This window comes from Periplaneta americana, chromosome 12 (assembly GCF_040183065.1).
Source record: "Periplaneta americana isolate PAMFEO1 chromosome 12, P.americana_PAMFEO1_priV1, whole genome shotgun sequence".
NCBI classification, from domain to species: domain Eukaryota; kingdom Metazoa; phylum Arthropoda; class Insecta; order Blattodea; family Blattidae; genus Periplaneta; species Periplaneta americana.
Genome location: NC_091128.1, coordinates 104473102 through 104496661, shown reverse-complemented (window position 1 = coordinate 104496661; position 23560 = coordinate 104473102). Strand labels below are relative to the sequence as shown.

The window sequence follows — 23560 nt, the reverse complement described above, 5'->3', positions numbered from 1 at the left end:
GGACACCCAAATTAAGAAAAATGATGCTGAAACTGTCTGCCTTCTTGTTTCAAACATTATTTGCAATTCTCATTTAGAAATGGAAACAATGTTTTTCTGAATGATATTTTTCAGATCTTGTAGAGTATGTGGATTATTTTTGCACACTTCGTCTCTGAGAATTTCCCAGAGATAAAATTCAAGGGAAAAGACAAAAACATGCTCCCTGTCCAACAGGATTCTGTGATAGCAAATACAATGAGTATGACAAATGTTTGGAACAAGAAGGCAGAGACTTTCAGCATCTCTTTTTTTAATATGTGTGAATAAATTGTTTTAACTGCTTATATATAGTAATATTTTACATTAATAGCTTATAATGTGTTAAATTACTGATACTATATTATGTCTGACCAATAGCAAGCTGTCTGCATAAGTGGAGTCTGTGAGCAACACGGCTGAGAGGTGGGTCACTGTGTTGTGGTTTCTCTATCGAGTCTACTAATCCAGTATAATTTGTTTAAATCAATGGCGAAGCTCTTAAGAGCCTTTTGAGGCTTAGCCTACTCAAAAATAGTAATAACTGGCCTTTAAGTTCGTAATAACGATGTATCGTAACACTTGATTTCACTCTGGATCTTTCCATATATTAAGCTCACTATTAGCAGTCATTCCAGGATGGAGAGTTCAGCGCGAGGCTTGTGGTCCTATATTTGTGTTCTGTGAATGTGCTTCGTTGTTGAGTGCAAGTTTAATCAAAAGTGCATGCGTGTGTGTGTGTGTGTGTGTGTGTTACATATTAATTTTGTGTAAAATGGCGCATACTGAGGGAACATTGAGGCTATTATCTGTAGAATTAAAAGATAAATTGTTTTCAATTTGGACATATGAAACAAAATGTGCTTACAAAGATAGGAGATCGATACCACATTTACATATCAAAATAGTGGATGAAGGAAGACAAAATAGAAATTTTCAATTTTCGTGGTATAAGAAATATCCTTGGCAGTGCTCTGAGTCAAATAAGTTGTATTGTTATACCTGTATTCTGTTTGGGAGTGAAAATGAGTGGTCATCATCTTCTTGTGGGGTCTATGTAAAAAAAAAAAAAAAAAAAAGATAGAAAAGTCGAGAAACATCTGCTCTATGGAAAGATATAAGGTAAGCAGATTTTTCGGCCTATCCAATATTTACACCTTAGCTTCGCCACTGGTTTAAATGATTACAATATTTTTATTTGAATATTAGAAAAGCATGTGAGTAATAACAATAAGTGCATTAATTGAAAAAAATACTTCTTTTATAATGCAACATATGCAGCAAACATGGTTACGAAAATGTAAGAAAATTATTAAAGGAGAGATTAGTGTAAGTGTGCATGTACACTAAAATTATGTACAAAATTGTTTATAATTGTAAATAGTATTTTTTATTAAAAGTTAATGGAATATAAAGTAGGTAACAAAAGAAAAGAATGACTGTTGTAAGATTATTTACAGCCTAATTAATTTTTAGTTACTGGGGGACCAATATCTTTTCTGGTCCCCTGTCTGAATATACAGCAAGCATAAAAAAAAAAAGAATACAGTTTTTCGTACTTATTTCTGAAATAGTGTCTCAGAGCTTGAAGGTGTAAACAACAGTTATAAGTTAAATGCTGCCGTCCTGTCATTTACTGCAGAACTGGAGAAATTTCTAAATTATGATACAGTTCTGTATGTTCAAAGATTTTGTTTCAGATTTAGAAGTGAAACTTGATTATAAAGAAGCCCGCAACAAACCTCATGCACTGTAACCTTCAGGTTCTACTTTGCGTCAATTTAAATCATGTTCGTGTATTATCAAAGTATGTTATTCTGAAAGGATTTTTGCTGCCTAAAATGAGATTTTAATTTTTTTAGTTTTTCTTTTCACATAGTATTTGTAAAGGAAGAGTAACATTTAAATCTTTTAATATAGTCATACATACATAGCCCTACATACATATGCATGCATGTGCCCCCCACAAACACACATTCTTTCACATACGTACACATATCATTTCCATTAATGCGTCATATTACCACAGTCTTAGTATATACAGTCACGAAGCTCAATATGTAATAAATATGCATCCATAGATAGTTGCTAACCACTAGGATCTCTACTATCGCCCCGTCACAGACAATGTGAAATAGTACCTGCACAGTCTATTATTCCTAGCACCCTCATCAACTCAAGCTTCGTGACTGTATATACTAAACTGTGATAATACCCAAAAACTAAATCACATTTCTTCAGTGTTATGAAGATGTGTAATAGAAAGCAAACAAGATTGGACTATTTCATACCAATATGCATGTATACATTGAACAATTTCTTTGACCACAAAAGTGAATGACGTACTCTATAAAAATTCATTTATTGAGACTATCTCAAATAGTTCTTCATTTAATGTTGCGAGAGGGGCTGTCATGTTTATTTATTACAATATTAACTTCGCACTTTTTCCTGTATGTAGCAATTCCTTGTCACTTGAAGATAATCCAACATATCATCCAGGCCCTCTGATAATGTTGTGATCTTCGTCTTCCTTCCAATTCATGCTTTATTACATGCATTCTGGGCACATTCTTCCTTTCTTAGACTTCAGAATTACAGATTTTAAGACTTTTGTTACATTTACTCACGTCTCACTCTTGGAAATCTTCTCTATCTGGCATGGTTTTATATTATCATCTTCTCCTACGTTTCTTCTATTTTATCTAGTCTCAAGAAAACTTAATCTGCTCGCATATTTCTCGCAATACAAACTGTGAAAACTGAATTATGAGGAGAACTGAGTGTTAATATAATGTAACGATACCATAATTTTTATGATGTAAATTCAGTGATTACTTCTTAGGTATAATGTAAGATGTATAATTGAATATCTTCCAGTCAATCTTCAGATGAAGGTGGTTGGAGAAACATAATCTGCATCTGATTAGGCTGCCAGCATATTTGAATGGAATCAACTAACTTACTGACATAATTAACAAAAGGAATATACTCGTCATGGTAAACATGACTCCCTTCCTTCTCACAGTGTAGCTTGTCTCTAATATGTAGTCAGAATGGAATCGTCTAGTGGAAAGCTCACTCCATTCTTGGGAAGTACAGTTTTATTACTTTCTGGTGTAAAAGATCATAAAAGTACTTGAGTACTCCTTACTTCTCTTGCTCATGTAAGTAGCATAAAAATTACTACTACCATTTCCTGTCAGTAAAAGTAACTGAGAATAAAATATATTTAATTTAAATCTAACAAAACATACTCGACACATAAGGGGAGTGTATTTCCAGGATTTGTTGGCATGTGTAAATAGGTGCTTAAAAATCTGCCACTACTTGGGATGTCTTTCCTGTACTGGTTGTATAATTGATGAACTTTTTCAGTTACGATATAATCCCACAAAAATTCAAATCATAAAGAAAAGGATTGATTTCATTGCAGTTCTTGGTGTGGTTGCTTAATCGGCTTTCTATTCACAGTCCTAAAAAGTAGTAATCAAATACCTGATTTTTATATCTGAAGAAAAAATCCCATTGCGAGTCGTCATTGTGTGATTTGTGAGTGCTGATTATTTGGATGTTATTTTTGGCTTAACAGTGTCATTTACATAAATTTCGGAATAATGAAAATGTGGTGAATTTCTTGTTGTGTTTGGAAAAACAAAAAGCTGTACTAGGCATTATGACGTCTTCAAACCTCTACATAGAAGGCACCTCACCAATATATATATATATATATATATATATATATATATATATATATATATATATATTTGCTAATTCGGTACAAGTTTAAGACCAAATGTTCAAATGTTCACTGCTATGAACTTTCTGGAGTAATCTCTTTCTGTATAAATTATTTGACCTTCAAGTTTTAACTGAAAATAGATGTATTCATTCCCTGCATTATCTTTCTCTTGTTCTCTGACCTCAGTAACACTTTTTGAAGTAATGGAAGTGCTTTAAGTTAGCGAGTGTATAATTTCAGGTTATTCAAAGGTGATAGACTCATCTTTAGCTGATACCTGGAGAAGAGAAAGGAGTGCTAATTCATCACCTGATTTAGTGGGTCCAGGCAGAGAAGGAATTACTACAGGTTTACTTCTTGGAGGTAATGGCGCATCACCACCTTTTGTAAGAGCTCCAGCTGAAGATCGATCAAAGTATGAAAAACTGATATATGATCTGGAAGATGTCTCATCTGATGACAGCCATACAAGTCAACCAGAAGCAGGTAATGTGTGTTTTTATCTCAATTTTTTTTATTCAATATATCTTATCACGTACAATTCGTTTATCATTTCCTTAATAAAGTGCATTTCTTCAATAATAGTTTGCAAAGTAAGGACTAATCTAAAAAATGAAAGTTCATATTCTTAGAGTGCATATTAAATGATTTCACATATATACACTGGCTCACAAAATTTTTGTCTTATGAAATAATGTGGAAGTGAATTTTGTGAGATATTATGTTGGCAATATGTCTACATACCCCCACTCCACATGTGCTGGGAGGGGAGGTATTTGAACTCTTGAGTTGCAGGTATAGGTATATACCTAGCTAATCGAATCAAAGATAACCTTTTAGAACAATAATGCTATATATGTAACCGACAGAAATAAAACATTGAGTCTATTTTGCACCGAAATGTTTAAAACATGTTGTTTATTTCTCTTGAGATTGTAAAATATTTCAGGAAAATTTTTCATCTTCCCTGCACGCATAAATACCATGTTGGATCATAAACATAGAATAGATCACATCACGTTTTGACAAGAATATTATGAATATCTTTTATTTTAGTAGGTTATTTTACGACGCTTTATCAACAGCTTTGGTTATTTAGCGTCTGAATGAGACGAAGGTGATAATGCCGGTGAAATGAGTCCGGGGTCCAACACCGTAAGTTACCCAGCATTTGCTCCTATTGGATTGAGGGAAAACCCCGGAAAAAACCTCAACCAGGTAACTTGTCCCGACCGGGAATCGAACCCGGGCCACCTGGTTTCGCAGCTAGACGTGCTAACCGTTACTCCACAGGCGTGGACTATTATGAATATCCATGGGAAAATGTAATATCTTCAGATTAAAAGATTTTCTCAAACACCAGTCATAGGCCTATTCAGGTATTTCGTCCTATTTGGTCCACAAGGTTCCAGCCAGAATTATGTAACATCAACACAACACAGTGGATGTATTTCTGTCGCTATTTGGGGATGGATTTCCAGGCTATGAGGAGGAGGAATTCTGTGTAAAATTGAAGAGAATTTGACTTCCCAACAACATATCCACATACTGGAAAATACTGTATGCTACCTAGCATGCGCATGTTGCAACCTGATATAATTATATTTTTTCAACAGGACAATTCCTCCATCTACATATCTTTGTTGTATCAGATTTGGTTCCAATATCATGTTTGGTGTTGAAAGCACAGACATTTGCTATTTGTATATGCTTTGTTTATTTTTTAGTTCGTTACCCACATTTCCGTTCCATTACTATATGACAGTAATATGCAAACCTTTTTCATGTGTGCAAAATATAAATTAAACTGCTGTATCCTACGGGATATAATTGACAATCAAGTTTTAAATTATACACATACCCATAAAAATTTGTCTTAATAAAATTATTTACCCGAGTTTTTAGAATATTAATCTCTTGATTGTTAGTGCCACCTTTAATCAATGTAATTTTATTAGCGTAGTGTTATTACCATGACAACAGCCAAAGAAAAATAAGCTATAGGCACATTATAATGCAAAGAACCATGGCGTGAGAAGGAGGTACAAAATGCCATGTTTATTAAATTTATCTATATCATTAGACCACTAAGTAAACATGTTCTCTTTAAGTTTACTAAGTAGCTTGGTTCAGCCTTTCTGTTGTGGGGAGGGGTGGTTTGTTACCTGTGGGGAGACTACCTGCCGCCTACGCTACTGTCCTAGAATGAGTGCAAATACCAACTTAAGAGAAAAACTGTACAGTATATCAGACAAAAGTTTTGCAAGCCAGTGTACATGACTTCAGAATAATAATTACAAAAATTAACTATAATAAAATTGGAAAATTATTGAGATTCACGTAAACATATATTGAGTAAGTAGATATCTTCGTGACACCCTTCTTTTTTTATGTAGAATATGTCTTTCGCTGCACTGAGTATGGGCATCTGTTTTGGGATCCATGGTGAAATAAAAAATGGCAGAATTTTATATGCTTACTGTAACAACACTGTGAGCCACAGTTGAATGTTCATGTTAATAGTGATAGACCATGAATCAATGTAACTTGTGTGACCATGCTCAATGATACCACCTTCCCTCACTACAGGCATGAGGACTCCAAAGTTGCATATAAAATTTGCTTTGCCATATAATATCTCGGCATCGAAAGCATCTATAGACCTGTGCTACCACTTGTTTAATTTGTAACTGCTAGTTCTGCAATATTAGAGTGATAATGAACAAATAAGATACACTTTGAGTAAACCATAGTGGAAAATTTGTTATGGACTGGGACTAATTTTGTAAAGTCGCTTCATGTAAAGAGAAAATAATATCTCACATGCCTTTCATTAATTACTTTTTTATCATAGAACCATATTCTCCATTTGTAAACTTACTTACTTATTTACAAATGGCTTTTAAGGAACCCGAAGGTTCATTGTCGCCCTCACATAAGCCCACCATTGGTCCCTATCCTGAGCAAGATTAATCCAGTCTCTTCTTCATATCCCACCTCCCTCAAATCCATTTTGATATTATCCTCCCATCTACGTCTCGACCTCCACAAAGATCTTTTTCCCCTCAGGCCTCCCAACTAACACTCTATATGCATTTCTGGATTCGTCCATACGTGCTAATGCCCTGCCCATCTCAGACATCTGGATTTAATGTTCCTAATTATGTCAAGTGAAGAATACAATGTGTGCAGTTCTGCATTGTGTAACTTTCTCCATTCTCCTGTAACTTCATCCCTCTTAACCCCAAATATTTTCCTAAGAACCTTATGCTCAAACACCCTTAATCTCTGTTCCTCTGTCAAAGTGAGAGTCAAAGTTTCACAACCATACAGAACAACTGGTAATATAACTGTTTTATAAATTCTAACGTTCAGATTTTTTGACAGCAGATTAGAATGACAAAAGCTTCTCAACCTAATAATAACAGGCATTTCTTATATTTATTCTGTGTTTAATTTCCTCCCGAGTGTCATTCATATTTGTTACTGTTGCTCCAAGATATTTGAATTTTTCCACCTCTTCGAAGGATAAATCTCCAATTTTTATATTTCCATTTCGTACAATATTCTGGTCACGAGGCATAATCATATACTTTGTCTTTTTGGGGTTTTTTCCACCTCTTCGAAGGATAAATCTTCAATTTTTATATTTCCATTTGGTACAATATTCTGGTCACGAGACATAATCATATACTTTGTCTTTTTGGGGTTCACTTCCAAACCTATTGCTTTACTTGCTTCAAGTAAAATTTCCGTGTTTTTCCTGATTATTCGTGGATTTTCTCCTAACATATTCACGTCATCCGCATAGACAAAAAGCTGATGTAACCCGTTCAATTCCAAACCCTCTCTGTTATCCTGAACTTTCCTAATGGGATATTCTAGAGTGAAGTTAAAAAGTAAAGGTAATAGTGCACCTCCTTGCTTTAGCTCTCAGTGAATTGGAAAATCATCAGATAGAAACTGGCCTATATGGACTCTGCTGTAAGTTTCACTGGGACACATTTTAATTAATCGAACTAGTTTCTTGGGAATACCAAATCCAATAAGAATATTATATAAAACTTCTCTCTTAACCGAGTCATATGCCTTTTTGAAATCTATGAACAATTGATGTACTGTACCCTTATACGCCCATTTTTTCTTCAATATCTGTCAAATACAAAATATCTGATCAATAGTCGATCTTTTACGCCTAAAACCGCACTGATGATCCCCAATAATTTCAATTACATATGGAGTTAATCTTCTCAAAAGAGTATTGGACAAAATTTTGTACCACATCAACAAAAGTCATATTCCTCGAAAGTTACTACAGTTAGTCTTGATCCCCTTCTTAAAAATAGGTACAATTATGGACGCCTTCCATTGTTCTGATACAATTTCCTTTTCCCAAACAGCAAGTACAAGTTCATAAATTTCGCTAGATAATTCGCTTCCACCCTCTTGTATTAATTCTGCTGGAATTTATTCGACACATGGAGACTTGTACTTTTCCAGATTTTCTACCGCAATTTTGACTTCAGAAAGTGTGGGTTCGGGTATAAATGGCTCAGCAGTTTGTATTTGAATTTCGTCCTGATCATTTCTATTTGGCCTACGTACATTTAGTAGTTCCCAAAATAGTTTTTCCATCTGTTCAGGATTGAATGAGAGTCTGCAAGCAAGTCACCATTCTCATTCTTGATCACGTTTACCCTTGCCTGATATCCGTTCTTAAATTCCTTTATGCCCTTATATGTATAAATCTCGAATGTTTTTATTCTTACTTTTTGTTTCTACCTCATAAACCATAACAAAAATAAAATACTCAAACTAACACAACTGTAGTTCCATTCCCGAAACTGGGTGACATATTCAGGGTGTCTATCAGCGACGGAAATAACAAAATGTAACTAATTTATTGGTAATGGACATAGCAAAGTGTAACAAATTTAAAAGACTCTTATGATCATGAGTAAATTACACATATTGTTCTGCTTCACTTATTTAATCTTGGTGCCTCTGTCTGAGCTGAGATGGTCAGTAGTCAGTGATTACATATGCGAGTGTAATACAGTCTAGAAGGCAGGGAGAGGAGTCCATTGAACTGACGATTGGAGAACTTAAGAAACAAGTCTGATGATAGATCGTAAGATAACTGAAATGTGATTGAGGTTTTTTCATTGTGCTTATGAGTAATTATTAAGTTATGACAACTAAAAAATTACTCATTTTGTTTAACTTTTTCGGTAGAGACCCTGCAAATTTGACATGGTGATATATCCCTGATACAAAGTGGAATTTTTTTCATTTGTTGGTAAACTTTGATGTATTCAGAATTAGTTGAGATATGCATTGTAATGTTCATAATTAATTAATAAATATTTTAGACTTTAAAATATACTTCGAATGGAGCTACATATGTTGTTCATTGTTAATATTTCTCATTCAGGTGTTAGTAGAACACAAAGAAAACGACATCGAGTAAGAGGCAACTTGGCAGCTGTGACGAGCAGAAAGATTAAGAAAGATAGCAACACAATTCCTAACCCTGATTCCAGTTATGGTGGCCATTTATCTGATGATTCTATTGGTAAGCTGACTGTCATTTTTATGAATATTTAGTACAGATCAGGTAATAATAAAACATTTCTGTTCTACTGGTAAATGTGCAGAGTAAATCTGAATTTTTTTGCAACACATTTTGTTATAACAAGGTCTATAACTATTTATTTGATAAATACACTGAAAAAAATTCTTATTCTTTAATTGCATAAATAAGGGAAGTTATTTTATTATTTGAAAGTGCATGATCTGAAACCGAAACATTATTTTCTGTAGTTGTTTTCTCTTAGAAATTGTCATAAAGATAAGCTTAACAAATATTGGTTAGCTTCTAATACTCTTAGAGATCACAGATTAAGACTTGTCAGGCTTCCTTTGAGTCAGAGAAGGAATATAGGTGGCTCGTATACAGAGTGAAAGTGATATGACTGCAGATTTTCAGAGTGAACAACTCATGTTGTGTGTACCAAAAAAGTGTCATACCATATTGGTGGAAAGTTCATAGCTTTCTCAGAAAAAAGTTTTTTTCTCCAAATGTTTAACACCCTCTTATTCGGTAATTATTGTGAGTAGAATCGTGATTTGGAAAAAGACTTTACTGTTGTACGAAATGGGAAATGGGAAACAGATATGAAAATCAGGGATTTCTCACTAGAATCTGAATGGTTGAAGACTGTTTTAGGACACAAATATTTTTTCTAGAACTGGCACTGATTCATTATCATGGTAAATAAATATGACTCTTGTGTTTGATGTGGTGTGAGATTTAGGTTCTTGCATCATGTAATGAATGCAGAAACGTCAATTGTTTCATTGCTTTGGTTCTGTTGTCAGGGAAGGCAAAGAAAGAGAATTCTCTCAAGATTGGAGAATAGCATTGGTTTAACTTTCCTGCCATCCCTGCTGATGGAGGCAATACATAGTTCCGAAATGTTGGATGAGCAGTTCAAAAACTAAAAAAATCTCGCACTATAGACATTCAAGATAGTCACATTTAGAATTATGCATTGATACAATTTTATTCTTCTTTGCTTCCTAGGCTCAGCAAGCGACTTACGTGCTATGAATGAAGATGAACTTCAAGGTGAAGATGATGGCAGGCTTAACCGTAAATCAGGAAAGCTCAATGATGAGACCATATCCGAAAGCATTATCACTTGCAGCTCTTCTGCTTATCATGCTGAATGTGAAAGCTTGGCCACTCACGAGGATGAGGACAGACTCAGGCGCAAGATATCTTCCAGTAAACATGATGCTGTAACAGCTGCCAGCAGCACTAAGCAAACCATGCCAGAGGATGTATCTGGTCTTAATGATGGTCACGACATTCTGTTTGTGGGACATCAGTATGGTGAGAAACCACTCCTAGCAGATGATGAATTGGATACTGACGATGGTGGTACAAGAAGCCCTTCCTCTCCAGTTGAAAACAGCGATTGGCGATATCCGGGCGATGAGGAAGCAAGGAAAGGCGTACTATTGGATAAAAAGACTCCTGGAAAGGATATTAGTGTGGATGTGTTTGCATTAGCGCCGTTTCAGAAACCGTCAGGAGGATCTACTAGGAGAAGTTCTAGCAGAGGAAAGGTTTCATCACATTATCAGAGTCGAAGCCAGCCTACTAGTCAGACTGTATCTCCTATGGATATACTCACTGGTGGACGCAAGTCATCACTACTTCTTATTTCAACTTCTCCACTGTCTCACCCAATTACACCACCACAAGAGCTTCCTGTGGCTTGCCAAGAAGCACCATTAGTAGATCTGGGAGAACCAACATCTCTGAATTCCGCAACTACACCAGAGGCTTTGTTTGGTGCAGCTCCTATTCCACTTGAATCTGAAGAGATAACGAGGAATCACCCACAACGCAGGTAAATTGTGTAAAATATTGATTTAATACATTTAAATGCTACATATGAAATCAAATTTAGAGATTTTTGATAGCTATATTGCTTGTTATATAAAGTAATGTACAAAGCAGTTCAGTTAAATAATTCAACCAGTAATATAATATTGGCTTAAATGTATTACGACTTTGGATATAATATGGCTCCATTCAGATGATCTATATGGAAAACTAAAAATATCTCAATATAATAAATACTACCTACACTTCGAAAATAGTATAGAATGAAAAAAAAAAAATAAATAAATAAATTTAAAGCTTTTTTCAATTTTTTAGTTCCAGTCTTTAACAGCATTCTCTTTTGGTTACACTCCCAGTCTTCTTCTTCTTAATTCGAGTAGTTTCTTCTTCAGTACATAATTATTAGAAACGTACTTCTAATATTTGTAACATCAGTTAATGAAATAACCTATTTCTGATGGAATAGTTAAAATAAATAAAATTTATTATACGTCTAGCAGAGGAAAAGTTTCATCACATTATCAGAGTCGAAGCGAGCCCACTAGTCAAACTGTATCTCCTATGGATATACTCACTGGTCTTCGTAAGTCATCACTACTTCTTATTTCAACTTCTCCACTATCTCACCCAATTACACCAACACAAGAAAATGTGTTGGAAAGAGTGGATGAAGAAAAAATGATGTTGAAACTGATCAGAAAGAGGAAAAGAAATTGGTTGGATCACTGGATGAGAAGAAACTGCCTTCTGAAGGATGCACTGGAAGGAATGGTGAACGGGAGAAGAGTTTGGTGCAGAAGAAGATACCAGATGATAGATGACATTAAGATATATGGGTCATATGAAGAGAAAGAGGAAGGCAGAAAATAGGAAAGACTGGCGAATGCTGGGTTTGCAGTGAAAGACCTGCCCTTGGGCAGAACACTATGAATGAATATGTAATAGACTTCGAGGGTTAGAGTATAAGTCATGGCAACTGCTTTTTTTCTTTTCTTTTTCTTCAAAGTCAACTATCGGATCACGAGATGTTGTATATGGCATTCATAGCAGTGTGACATGGTTATCAGTAGGGTACGGATGTTGGTGAAAAGTCATCTTCTTATTTTTCACATTAGGACGATGCCTATTAATATAGAAATCCTTTCTATGTTAATATCAACGTAAAAAAATAATTTCTTATATTGCATTTTTGAATTTTTTTAAGTTTCTGAACTAATAGGTCATTTTTATATTTTTTCGGAATTTTTTGGTCATTTTTATTACTTTGAAGAACTTTTAGATCATTTGGAATGCATCTTACTTTCTTCTTCACCGATAGATCTGTTAAATCATTTTCTAAGCAAATAGGTCAGTAGTAATTACCTACTGAATAAGTGAATAACAGTGAAGTTTGAGTTTTATATAGTTTGGAACAGACTCTAAAGTCCATCCCTCATTCCACTGAAGGCTTCACTCCACACAATGAAAGTAATATAAAATGCTTAACAACAGCTTAGTTTAAGTGAGGAATTTGACCGACCACCCCTGATTGAAACACATTGTAAACCCTTATTAAAATCTATAATTTTTCCTTAAAACCTTCATTTTGTTGCATGTTATTTTCTTTTATCTTAGCTAAATTCCAGGAAGTTGCCTCCTCTCTCCGAGATTTGCAGGACAGTCATTGAAACAAGGTGACTAATTTTTAAGAAGTTGTGGTGCGAGTACGGTGAATAATATTTTAACGTCATTTTCTTTTAATTTTATGTCATTTTTCCATTAGTTTAAGGGCATTTTAATGATAATTTTAAGTAGATTTTTAGGTCATCAACATCCGCCCCCTAGTTATCAGTGTTATCACACAGAGAGCAATGTAAATTCAGTTGTTAGTTGATCTCTGTGCCATGCATCCATAGTACAGTATGTGATCCCATCACTATGAGGATGGGAATGTGATATGGTTATCAGCAATGTTATATGTAATGCATAATGCAGTTGTGAGTCGACCGCCATGCAGAATGGATGTGATCCAATGGGTTTTTAGGGTGTGTATGTGTGCTGTAATGCAGTTCCAACCACCATGTAAACACGAGCTAGCATGATGCTTTGTCGTTTTTGGATCTTTGATTGCTACCCTACCGTACCTTATCCTACCCCACTGGTACTCATATTGCCCTTTCAATTAGCACATCTGACCTTTCAACTAGCATGACATTGTGTCGTTTATGGATGTTTGATTTCTACCATACTCCACCCTACTAGTACACTACCCTGCTCTTTCATTTGCATATTTCAGAATTTCGAATCGCACCCGCATTCTCACAAAAAAAAAGAAAAGTTGCTATGACTTGTGCCCCAACCCTCATAGATGTGAAATTAATTTCAAATATCATTTTACAGGTATGAAAATGTCCTGGATACTTCATTTCAAGAGCAGAAAGAAAACCCAGTTTCAGATTCTGTGAGCAGCAGCAGCAGGTTTGAGAATACTGTTCACTTTGCATCGTCTGTTCCTCCAATAGCCGAACAAGATGAAGAACCTTCAGATGGAGGTGGAAGCAATAAGGATTTGTTTGGCTCGTCTCCATTTAATTCTGGTAGTTTTGTTAATCCTTTTAGTAATTGCTCTAGTGGCATATCTGTGACAGCCAGCAGTGTAGTTCCTCAATCAAACCCATACCATATATCAACACCCTCTCCTGGAAACTCTCAGCAGCATGAATACTTTAGTACCTCCCAGAAATTTGTTCATTCCCTTGATTCATCAACTAATGCATCACATTTACCAAATGTTGTGAATCTGGCAAACTCGTCAATTTCACCTTCTGGAATTACTCAGCCTAATATTCCTCAAGAAGATCTTTTTGGAGCAGTTCCATTTAGTGAAATGGCCACACAAATGATCAACAATCAGTCAACATCGTCATCTGTGAATTATCAGAGACCAACAACTCTACCTCTTACTCATATGCCATCTAACAATGATGCAATTCCAGTACTGATGTCTGAGCAGAGGCATTCGTGTAGTATTAGCAAAACTCCAAATCAGTCTTGTCAGTTCCAAGTGGAATCAGGTTCAGCTTCTCCCTCAGAAGCTGTCAGGCATAAGGGAAACAATAACACATCTCCAATGCCTCTTCAACATAAAGATAAAACCAAAAGCAGTGACAAGTCAAAGTACCACCTCATAGAAGATTGTCACAACAATAAAGCAGAGAAAGGTAATGTACTGCCTGCAAGATTGTCACATAAGACTGGGAAATTGGCAACTTCTTCTAGTTTTAAGAAGCCTTCTAAATCTTCAAAGAAAATCGGAAGTGAGAAAGCATCAAAAGTTGCGGCAGCTGGTTTCAGTAACATGAGTTTTGAAGATTTTCCCAGTGATGAAGGAGATGAAACGTTAACAGAACAAGTTATTGCTCCATTTGAAGTAATTCGAGGTGAGAAACAATCTCATGAAGGAGAAAGAAGGTTTGGCTCCCTTAAACGACGTTCGAATCCTTTCTCTTGAGGAACATTGCAAGTAAGCTATAATTACCGATTGTTGTGTAATCCATAGCCCTGAGAATGCTATTATGGAAGTGGTTATTTTATTAAAAAATATGAAATTGCCACAAAAACAGGGTGTCTTCAGATTTGAAAACCAAGATTCGTAAAGAAAATGTATTATAAACAGTTTTTAGTAAGTTATATTGAAGTTGTTGAAGTTGCATCTGATTTGGAAGGTGAGCAGTATTATTCCTCATAATTCCTAGAAGTGGATAGTCTGTTAGTCTTTCCTGTATTAAGAGACACCCACTGAATAGCAGTTATTTTCAGATTATGACAGTACCCTACAAAGCAAGAAATGTAACTTCTGACATAAAAATTAGTATAGAAACAGCAGATCATTCACACATACTGGAATTTAAATTAGTTAATAAACATTCTCATTGAAACTCTCAATTTACAGATGTAGTTACATTGAAAGTGTAGGTTTGCATACCAGTAATCTTCACATAGTCAAGCTGTTATTTGCTGAAAGGAAAGCACTTTAATCTTGTTCTGACAGCTGTGATAGGAGCAATCAGCTAAACATCTCCTTACATGCTATGTATTAGTCATAAATGTTGTATTGAAAGTAAGAAATGTACGAAGGTTTGTAAATATTTTCTTTCCTTTTGCATTTGTTGTGTAATACCAATTATTTTTTTTGAGTCAGTACAGTATTATGATGATCATTCCTTAAATAGAGATCTTGGATAAGGAAATGCAACAAATACTGACTGCATACCCATACCAAATACGCCGAAAGTTTGGTCAGTTGGTATGATAGCATGTGTGTTGCATATCATATCTTAAGTCATTCTTTTATGCAGCTATTTGCACGCCCAGCTGTGTCTGCTTGTTTGTAAGCGAAAATAGTCATCTGCCAATATTATTTGCACGTCTAAGAATCACTTCTGGGTATTTATAATTATGTATTCATTTTCATGTTTTCAATTTTCTTTCAACTCGAGACTGAATCTAAGTGCCCCAAGTGCTGCTCAGTGATTTATATTGTGGGACATTGTTAATTACGGTTTGGGCTGGAAAGTAACCATGAAATAATGTGAAGTGCAACTTTTTGGAGTGAGTTTATAGAGAATTTTGTATTTGTCGGCATTTCTATGGAGTGAGAGTTAAAATTATGACAGATAAGCAATAATATCATGGAGGACACCTTTATTTAGAATAATTTTTATAGATTATCTTATTTGATGCAAAACAGTTTTACACAACTTTTACATTCTTTTCGAACAATTTAATTTATTGTATACATTTTTTCTATGAAGTTTCAACAGGAATTTATCTCCAGTCTCTGAAGTATGAAGTTGTTCTTACACTTATGTAAACTGTGAATATTTTTCCCCTTCTCGTTATGTATAAAGTTGCATGTAAGCTCCACTTAAAATGAAATGATTTACAATATGAATTATACTTCAATGTAAACAAAACCTATAGCTATCAACACTACAACTCGTAATAATTCGAGTTTCCTGTCTTAACAGTAATATGTCTCTCTTCCTCTCATTTTGGTGTCACTTTCCCATATTTGAGGCTTGCTTTATTTCTTCCTTTTTTTTTATTTTACTCCTGAAATTATCACATTTAGATATATAGTGGTCTAACCTTATTTCAAGTCCTGGCGAAATCTCTACAAGTACAACTATTAATTCTTTATATTATACAGGGTGTCCAGGACAAAATTTACCAATAAGAAAGTTTAATAACTCACCAAATAATTGATGGATGAAAATGCTGTTTGCGGAAATTGACAAAGGGACTTCCAAAGTTTCAAATGACCACTAATAAACTTCTGTGTGTGCACCTCTTGTAGCACGACAGATGTCCAGGCGATATTCAAGTTCTTGCCATGTGTTTCATAACATCTCTGGAGTGACAGTTGCACAAGCAGCGACAATTCTCTGACGTAGATCCTCCAAATCTGCCACTACAGTCTTGTACACAATGTCTTTTATGTATCCCCAAAAAAAAGAAGAAGTCCAGTGGGATTAGGTCTGGGGATCTGGGAGGCCGTGCTGTAGGTCCACCTCGACCAATCCATCGCTGAGGAAAGCATTCATTCAAGTGATCTGTAACATGTAATGCATAATGAGGCGGAGCTCCGTCTTGTTGGAAAACATATCCCTGTAGAATTTGAGGAATGGCGTAATTTTGCAGCATATCAAGATACACATTTCCATTGATAGTGTTTTCCACAAAAAAGAATGGTCCAATCACAGTTTCATGTGTAAGTCCGCACCAAACATTAATCTTAGGGCTGTCTCTTTCCAATTCCCTCACTACATGCGGATTTTCTGATCCCCAGATGCGACAATTATGCCTGTTGACGATCCCACAGACGTGGAAGATGGACTCATCACTAAACACGACCTTCTGCAGATATCCATTTTCAATATCAATTTTCAACAGCATGTCACTAGCGAAATCATATCGTGCAGGCAAGTCGTTTGGTTCAACTTTTGAACCATTTGAATCTTGTATGCATGCAGACGTAACCTCTTGTGCAGAACATCGTGGATAGTTGACTTTGGAATTGCAAGTTCCCTGCTGACATGGCGAACAGACTTACACGGGCTCTGTTGGAAAGCTGCTGAATTCTGTCGACTTGCGCTTCTGTCACTGTCTTCCCGCGTGGTGTTTTCTCTACAAGAGAACCGGTCTCAAGAAGCTTTCTATGCCAAGTTGTTATTGTGTGCCTATCTGGTGGTTGCTTCTCAGGCCACTGTTGTCTAAATCTTCTCTCCACTATCTTCGGATACTTGAATTCGGCAAGCCAATAGCAGCATTGAACTTTTTGTTGCACTGTGAACGCCAATTTAATTACAGGTATGTAAACAACAATGACCAAATGTTGCCAACATCACACATAAAACTTAAAATGTCCCTCTTTCATTTGCCGCAAATTTCATTTTCCTATCTCCATTATTACGCGAGTTATTAAACTTTCTTATTGGTAAATTTTGTCCCGGACACAGTGTATATCATAATTTATTCTAATCATGTGAAATTTTTCTGTGAACTGCTATCACATAAAAACAAATCCATACATTTCTCTTTTATATAATAAATTAGACAGCTTTTGTTATATAGAACATTGCTTATGCTGTGAAAATTACAGATTGCATATAAAATTGGTCACAAATATTAGATTCTTTAATGATCCATTCGCTTTATGGACATATGATTTTTAAGTGCTGCCTATCATGATAATATTGTAGACATCTTTCGGTAAGTATTAGTAGAACAGATATACATCAGTATTGTAAAATATGAACCTCGGAAATAGTTTTGTAATACATTCATTGGTTACATCGTTATAAAATGTATCAAGGCATAGAGTAGTTGTTTGGTTGGAAATGCTCAGCACATTCGTTCTTCATTGTGCATCCCAGTAACAATCAGCCATGCATTGCAGTGCAGTAGATGATCATTAACCATTTTGGACTATGTGAAAACCAGAATATATAACAGTATGCATATGATACTTTCTTTAAACTTTTTGTTGTGTGTGTGATTTTATACTATACAGAAACTGCCCTCTATTGTTCACCAGCAAATTTTGCATTGAATTACATAGCGCATTTAGCCAGCATTTTCCTATTAAGCTTCTTAAGAGCTGTGTTGAACACTAAAATATGAAAGGTAAGCTAGAATTAATTAGAAGTACATACTAGTTTTGTTTAGTGTTCATAAATTCAGAACTTTATTTTTACTTAGCAACACATATTAGGATAATAGTTGATTAAATGTTTGTAAATTATAATCATTAACCATTAAAAATTATTAAATGTATTTCAGAAGATAAATTTTACTATCATTCGAAGGCTAATATTGCTAATTTTGCAAAAATGGTATAGAAAGTATCAACTGAAATCTTCAAAGTTTTTAAAAACTTATAACAGACACATTATATATTTAATTGTACTTCTGTTTGATACAGTTTCATCTAAACATGTTACACAAGTCAGTCAGCAATATTTTATATGTGTCTAACAAGATATCTGCTTGCTTGAGCAAAGCAGGGTAAAAGCGAGGGGTTAACTTCCATTGGCGATTATATGGCATAATATAGTGTTAATGACTGATCAGATGCAGTTATCAGTTGACCAAGAAATGTTTATACAATTTATTCTTAATTTGAATTTCACTGTTTTCTTGCATGTCTCTTGTCATATATTGGAGAGCACTGCTGATTGTATACATTTTCGGTCTTGAATTCTGTCGACCTCGTCCCTCTCCACCCATATCTCCCACCCTTCCACGAAAATATTACTAATGTAATTTTTATAATCACTGTTGGAGGTTCATATTCTTTGCATTATATCACTGCGATGTTAGAATATTTGCAATAATTTAAAATGAGCTATATTATATTACACTTGTAATCATAAAATAGATTCTGTTAAATTTTTAGATAAAGGTTACGAAAATTATTATCTTTCTTTTATATTATAATATTGCATTTTCTCAGAATAAGATAGTCAAAGTAATGCGATATGAAAAGGTAAATGTTTGGTGTGGAATGGTGAAATCTGTTTATATGATCCGTGTATTGTTTACGATTATACAGCATAATATAATTTATCTGTGCTGTGTAACTAAATTTTAAATTATTTTGTAATACTATATTGTAACTATATTGTATGTAGTACGTATATGTTTTATATATGAAATTTATTTGTGTATTCCAGTCAGATAATCTCTCGCGAATTATGTGTAATTTGAATAATATGTGCAAAGACAAAATATTTTATCGTATCATATTGTATCCCTTTTATTGTATATTGTGTGAATGTAATGTTTATATGGAATATGATGTAAGTGGAAGATTATTTATATTATTACATGTATTGCAGGTTGAAGAAAGAAGGAATAAAATTAAAATAGAACTTTAAAATTATAAGTTAAGAATGAATTTCATTATTTGATTCTAGCATTAATAATTTTGATTATATATCCAAGTTAAAGAAATCTTGATTATAAACCAAAAATTAGATAATTCTGTATCTCTCGTAATATATTATTCATCTTCTGGTGTGTCTGTATCTGAAGTAGATACCGTCTGGGTGTGCAAAATAATGTTTGCTTTAATTGAGTTTGTCTTCTGTTGATTAGCTGTATTAGAATTAAGTTGAATGTTTGATATGAGATACAATTACCCAGAGCTGAACTACTGTTAAGTGAAATATTAAGGTATGCATAGAAAGAGTCATAATGCTGACAAATGATGTGATTTTATGTTTTTACACATGCTTATATTCTGTTCACATATTCCACTGCTAACTCTGTCCCCCTTTCCCTTTTCTCCAACATTACTTAGAATATCAAACTCTGATTTTGGTAATCTGTCTTCAGGTATTTTATGAATTTTTTAAAAGTAATTACATTTATAGTTTTAAGCATTGCTTAAACATCTCGCTTAATTGCTTGATATTGTATTTGAAAGTAAACCTTATATATTTGCATGATTTATATTCAGTTACGTTATAATGATGTTGTTTCTACGTAATTATAATTTATTTTTTGTTGATTTTTCAAACTATTTATGCTTGAAGATATGCAAATATTATCCATTCCAACAATGAAAACTGCATAACCTAAAGTGTTACAATGCACATAAGTTGTCATTATGAAAAGACTTCAAGGTTTCTTGATTTTGATGAAGATATGAGTCCCTCAGGTATTTGAACTACGTTGTGATATAAAACAATATTAAAGCAAGATTTTGGAGTACCGGTAACTGGTTTCTGAACAACTTTTGTCAGCTTCACTTTCAGAATAGGAAATGTAACATTTTATGCAGTAAGACTGTGGATAATATAACGTCAGTATCTAAGGGACTCTGAGATAATTACTGTATCATTATATTCAGCATGATAAGATAAGAATATCTGTTTTGTTTTGCAAATTACACGTTGAGAATGCAATTTAAAAGAGAGAAACTGCTGGAAGAAAAAAACTGATCAGGATTTGGTCACCATGTGCCCCAGAAAAATGCTAAGAATTTGTTCAAAAGTGTTGAAATCTTCGCTCTAATGATTTGTGGGAATGAGGCAGTTTTTGGTAAGCCATGTTGATTTTCCCATTTTTAAGTTTTTGTTGTTTGTAATAAATGAGTGAAATAATAGTAACTTGTTGTAAATCCCTTTCATTAATATGTATATCAACATCACAAAGTGTTTAATAATTTTAAATGAAATGGCGAGCAGTATTTTTCCATTAAAGTAATGGTAAAATTTAACATGGTAACCATTACTGTATCATTAACCAAGTGCCTGCGAGAAAAAGAATGATAGTTTTGTAACATGTTTGTAAGTTATCAAATATTATATACTACTTGTTATTAAAAGAAGCTTTAAAACTTTTAATGGTCATTTATAAGATATATTTCAGTATATATTGTCGTCATGTAAATGTATTGGCAGCAAAGTGTTTATGTTAAAACTAGTATTTTACCATGTTAAGTGAGGCAGCTAGAAGAGAGCATTAATCATATTTCATTTATACGGACTTGTGGAATCTTTGTAAGAGGGAAAAACAATTGAAGGCTTCACAAGAAAACGATCAAGGGCAAGAAAGTGAACTTTTTCCATTAAGATCTCATGAATTTTAAGTCTTAAAAGTAAATGGTATGTAAAATTACATCGAGATTTGATTGTGAAGCTCTGTTGATTCTTTAGTACTAGATAATGCAGTGGTTTGAAGGAAAAGTCTGCATTCCAAATGCATGATTACCAGTCTGTATTTTGCAAGAGACAGTATTTTCCATGAATGAACGACAAAGTTATTAAAAGTAACATGATATGACATCGAAGGCATTGTTAAATACGAATGATATTTCCTTGATTGAAATGTGTATCAGATAATATTTTAGTAATATTCTGAAATATTTGTTCCTTTTCCAGTTTACATACAATTATAAATATATTACAAATTTATCATCGAAGCAACAAAACTGCAGAAGTCTATCAAAACTTGATGAATCTACAGCATTTTAAGTATTTGAAATCATCACGTATTAAACTATAAAAAAGGGAATGAAATCTGAAAGTAATCTATTTTACATTTTAGATTTATCAGCAATCATTTCCAAAAAATTCAGATTTCTAATTTAAATTTAAAAGAGCTCAGATTTTGAAAATTCCAAAGATCACGGAAAATTTTACTTTCTCATATTTTGTACATTGCATTGAGAATGCATTTGATAAAAGGTTTGTTCCAACAAGCAATTCAGAACACATTCCGAACTAATACCGAACTTCTTTCGATGCATGTGCCAGTTGAGTATGGTCTCAGAACTAATTCAGGATTTTACATTGTTGGAACGTTTCTTGAATTGTTCTTTCATGACCTTCGGATTTTCTTCTCATATTAAAATTATATTTATCTTCGAACTTAATTCGAACCATCATGTTCAAAATCACTCATGATCGACTATTTTTTTTTTATTTTAAGCTGCCTAGTATCGAAGCATTTTAACCATAATGACAGGTGACAAAGAAATTTGACATGGAAAAACTGAAGAACAAAAATTTTCAAGAGAAAGCAGCTACATTAGAATCCACACCTGAGAATAGTAATGAGTACTGGACTCATCTAAAAAGCTGTATACAGAAAACAGCAGAAGAAACAATAAGATACAGAGAAGGAGCGAGAATGAAGAAACCTTGGGTCACAGAGAAAATGTTGAAGATGGTGGAGGGAAGAAAATGAAAAACATTAACACAGAAGAAGGTAGAAGAAACTACAGGAAACTAAACAACGAACTAAGAGGAGAAACTGATAAGGCCAAGGAAGACTGGATGAAAGAGAAATGTAAAGAAGTAGAAGATCTAGAGAGAAAAGAAAGATATGATTTAATGTACCGCGAAGTTAAATGTTTGGACTTAACAAATAAGAACAGAAAATCCATGTGGTTGATAGAAGACGAAATAGGAAATGAAATAACAAACAAGGAATATTGAACACATGGACGAAATATGTAGAAGAATTATGTGAGACACGGAATCATCCAGATAAGTTAGCCATAGAAGATGAAGCAACTACTGTCGGTGACTCAGGAGAAGACGAGAGTGGACTGAGGAGGAAGGGATGTGAACAGATAACGTACGACAACACGTGCAATATTTGTACTGCAGTAAGCGGAAACATTAGGTCTCCTTCTGTTCAACTTAGCTTTAATTTCCATACGCATTGTTACTCATGTTTCCTGCACGAGTAATAACCTGGCTACTGGGATGCTTATCTGAGCGATGTTTATAATAATCTACAGTGATAGTCAAGAAGGTTACATTCTTTCCGCTCGTCTTCTCCTGAGTAATGGACAGTATATCAGAAGACGAAAAAGGATTAAGAGAAGAAATTGAACTAGCACTTGGTATGGAAATGAAGAATGGGAAAGCAACAGGAGTTGGTAGAATCCCTATTGAGTTAGTGAAATGCTTGGATGAAGACAAGAAGGAAATTCTTTCATTATGCAACGAAATATGTGAGAAAGGCAAATGGCCTGAAGATTTTACAGAGACGGTGTTGCTGCCAATAAAAAGTAAAGTAAATCCATGGCGCTACAGCCCTGAATGGCCAAGACTGTCCAGCCAGCTGCTGACCTCACGTCCACATGCCGAAGCAGAGATGGACGATCATCCAACCAGTATGGAGGTATCGTGTGGTTAGCATGATGATCCCCCCAGCCGTTATAGCTGGTTTGCGAAATTGGATTTTCGCTACCTATCGTAGCTCCCCAAGTGCATCATGATGCTGGGTGGGCACCGGTCCCATACACTGGCCGAAATTTCATGAGAAAATTTCTTCCCCCATGAGGACTTGAACCAGCATGCATTCTGTAATGCGAGTCCTAG

General features: G+C 34.4%; 1 protein-coding gene across 1 annotated transcript in view; it reads left to right on the top strand.

The window, feature by feature from the left end:
- The window catches only part of LOC138710744 (uncharacterized), a 112938-nt gene extending 96516 nt beyond the window's left edge, over positions 1-16422 (top strand). The window contains exons 14-17 of the mRNA XM_069841834.1: positions 4001-4246; positions 9195-9335; positions 10347-11181; positions 13557-16422. Coding sequence (XP_069697935.1) covers positions 4001-4246; positions 9195-9335; positions 10347-11181; positions 13557-14667 — 2333 coding nt within the window. The 3' untranslated portion in view covers positions 14668-16422. The remainder of the gene's footprint in view (positions 1-4000; positions 4247-9194; positions 9336-10346; positions 11182-13556) is intronic.
- The last annotated feature ends 7138 nt before the right edge of the window (positions 16423-23560 follow it).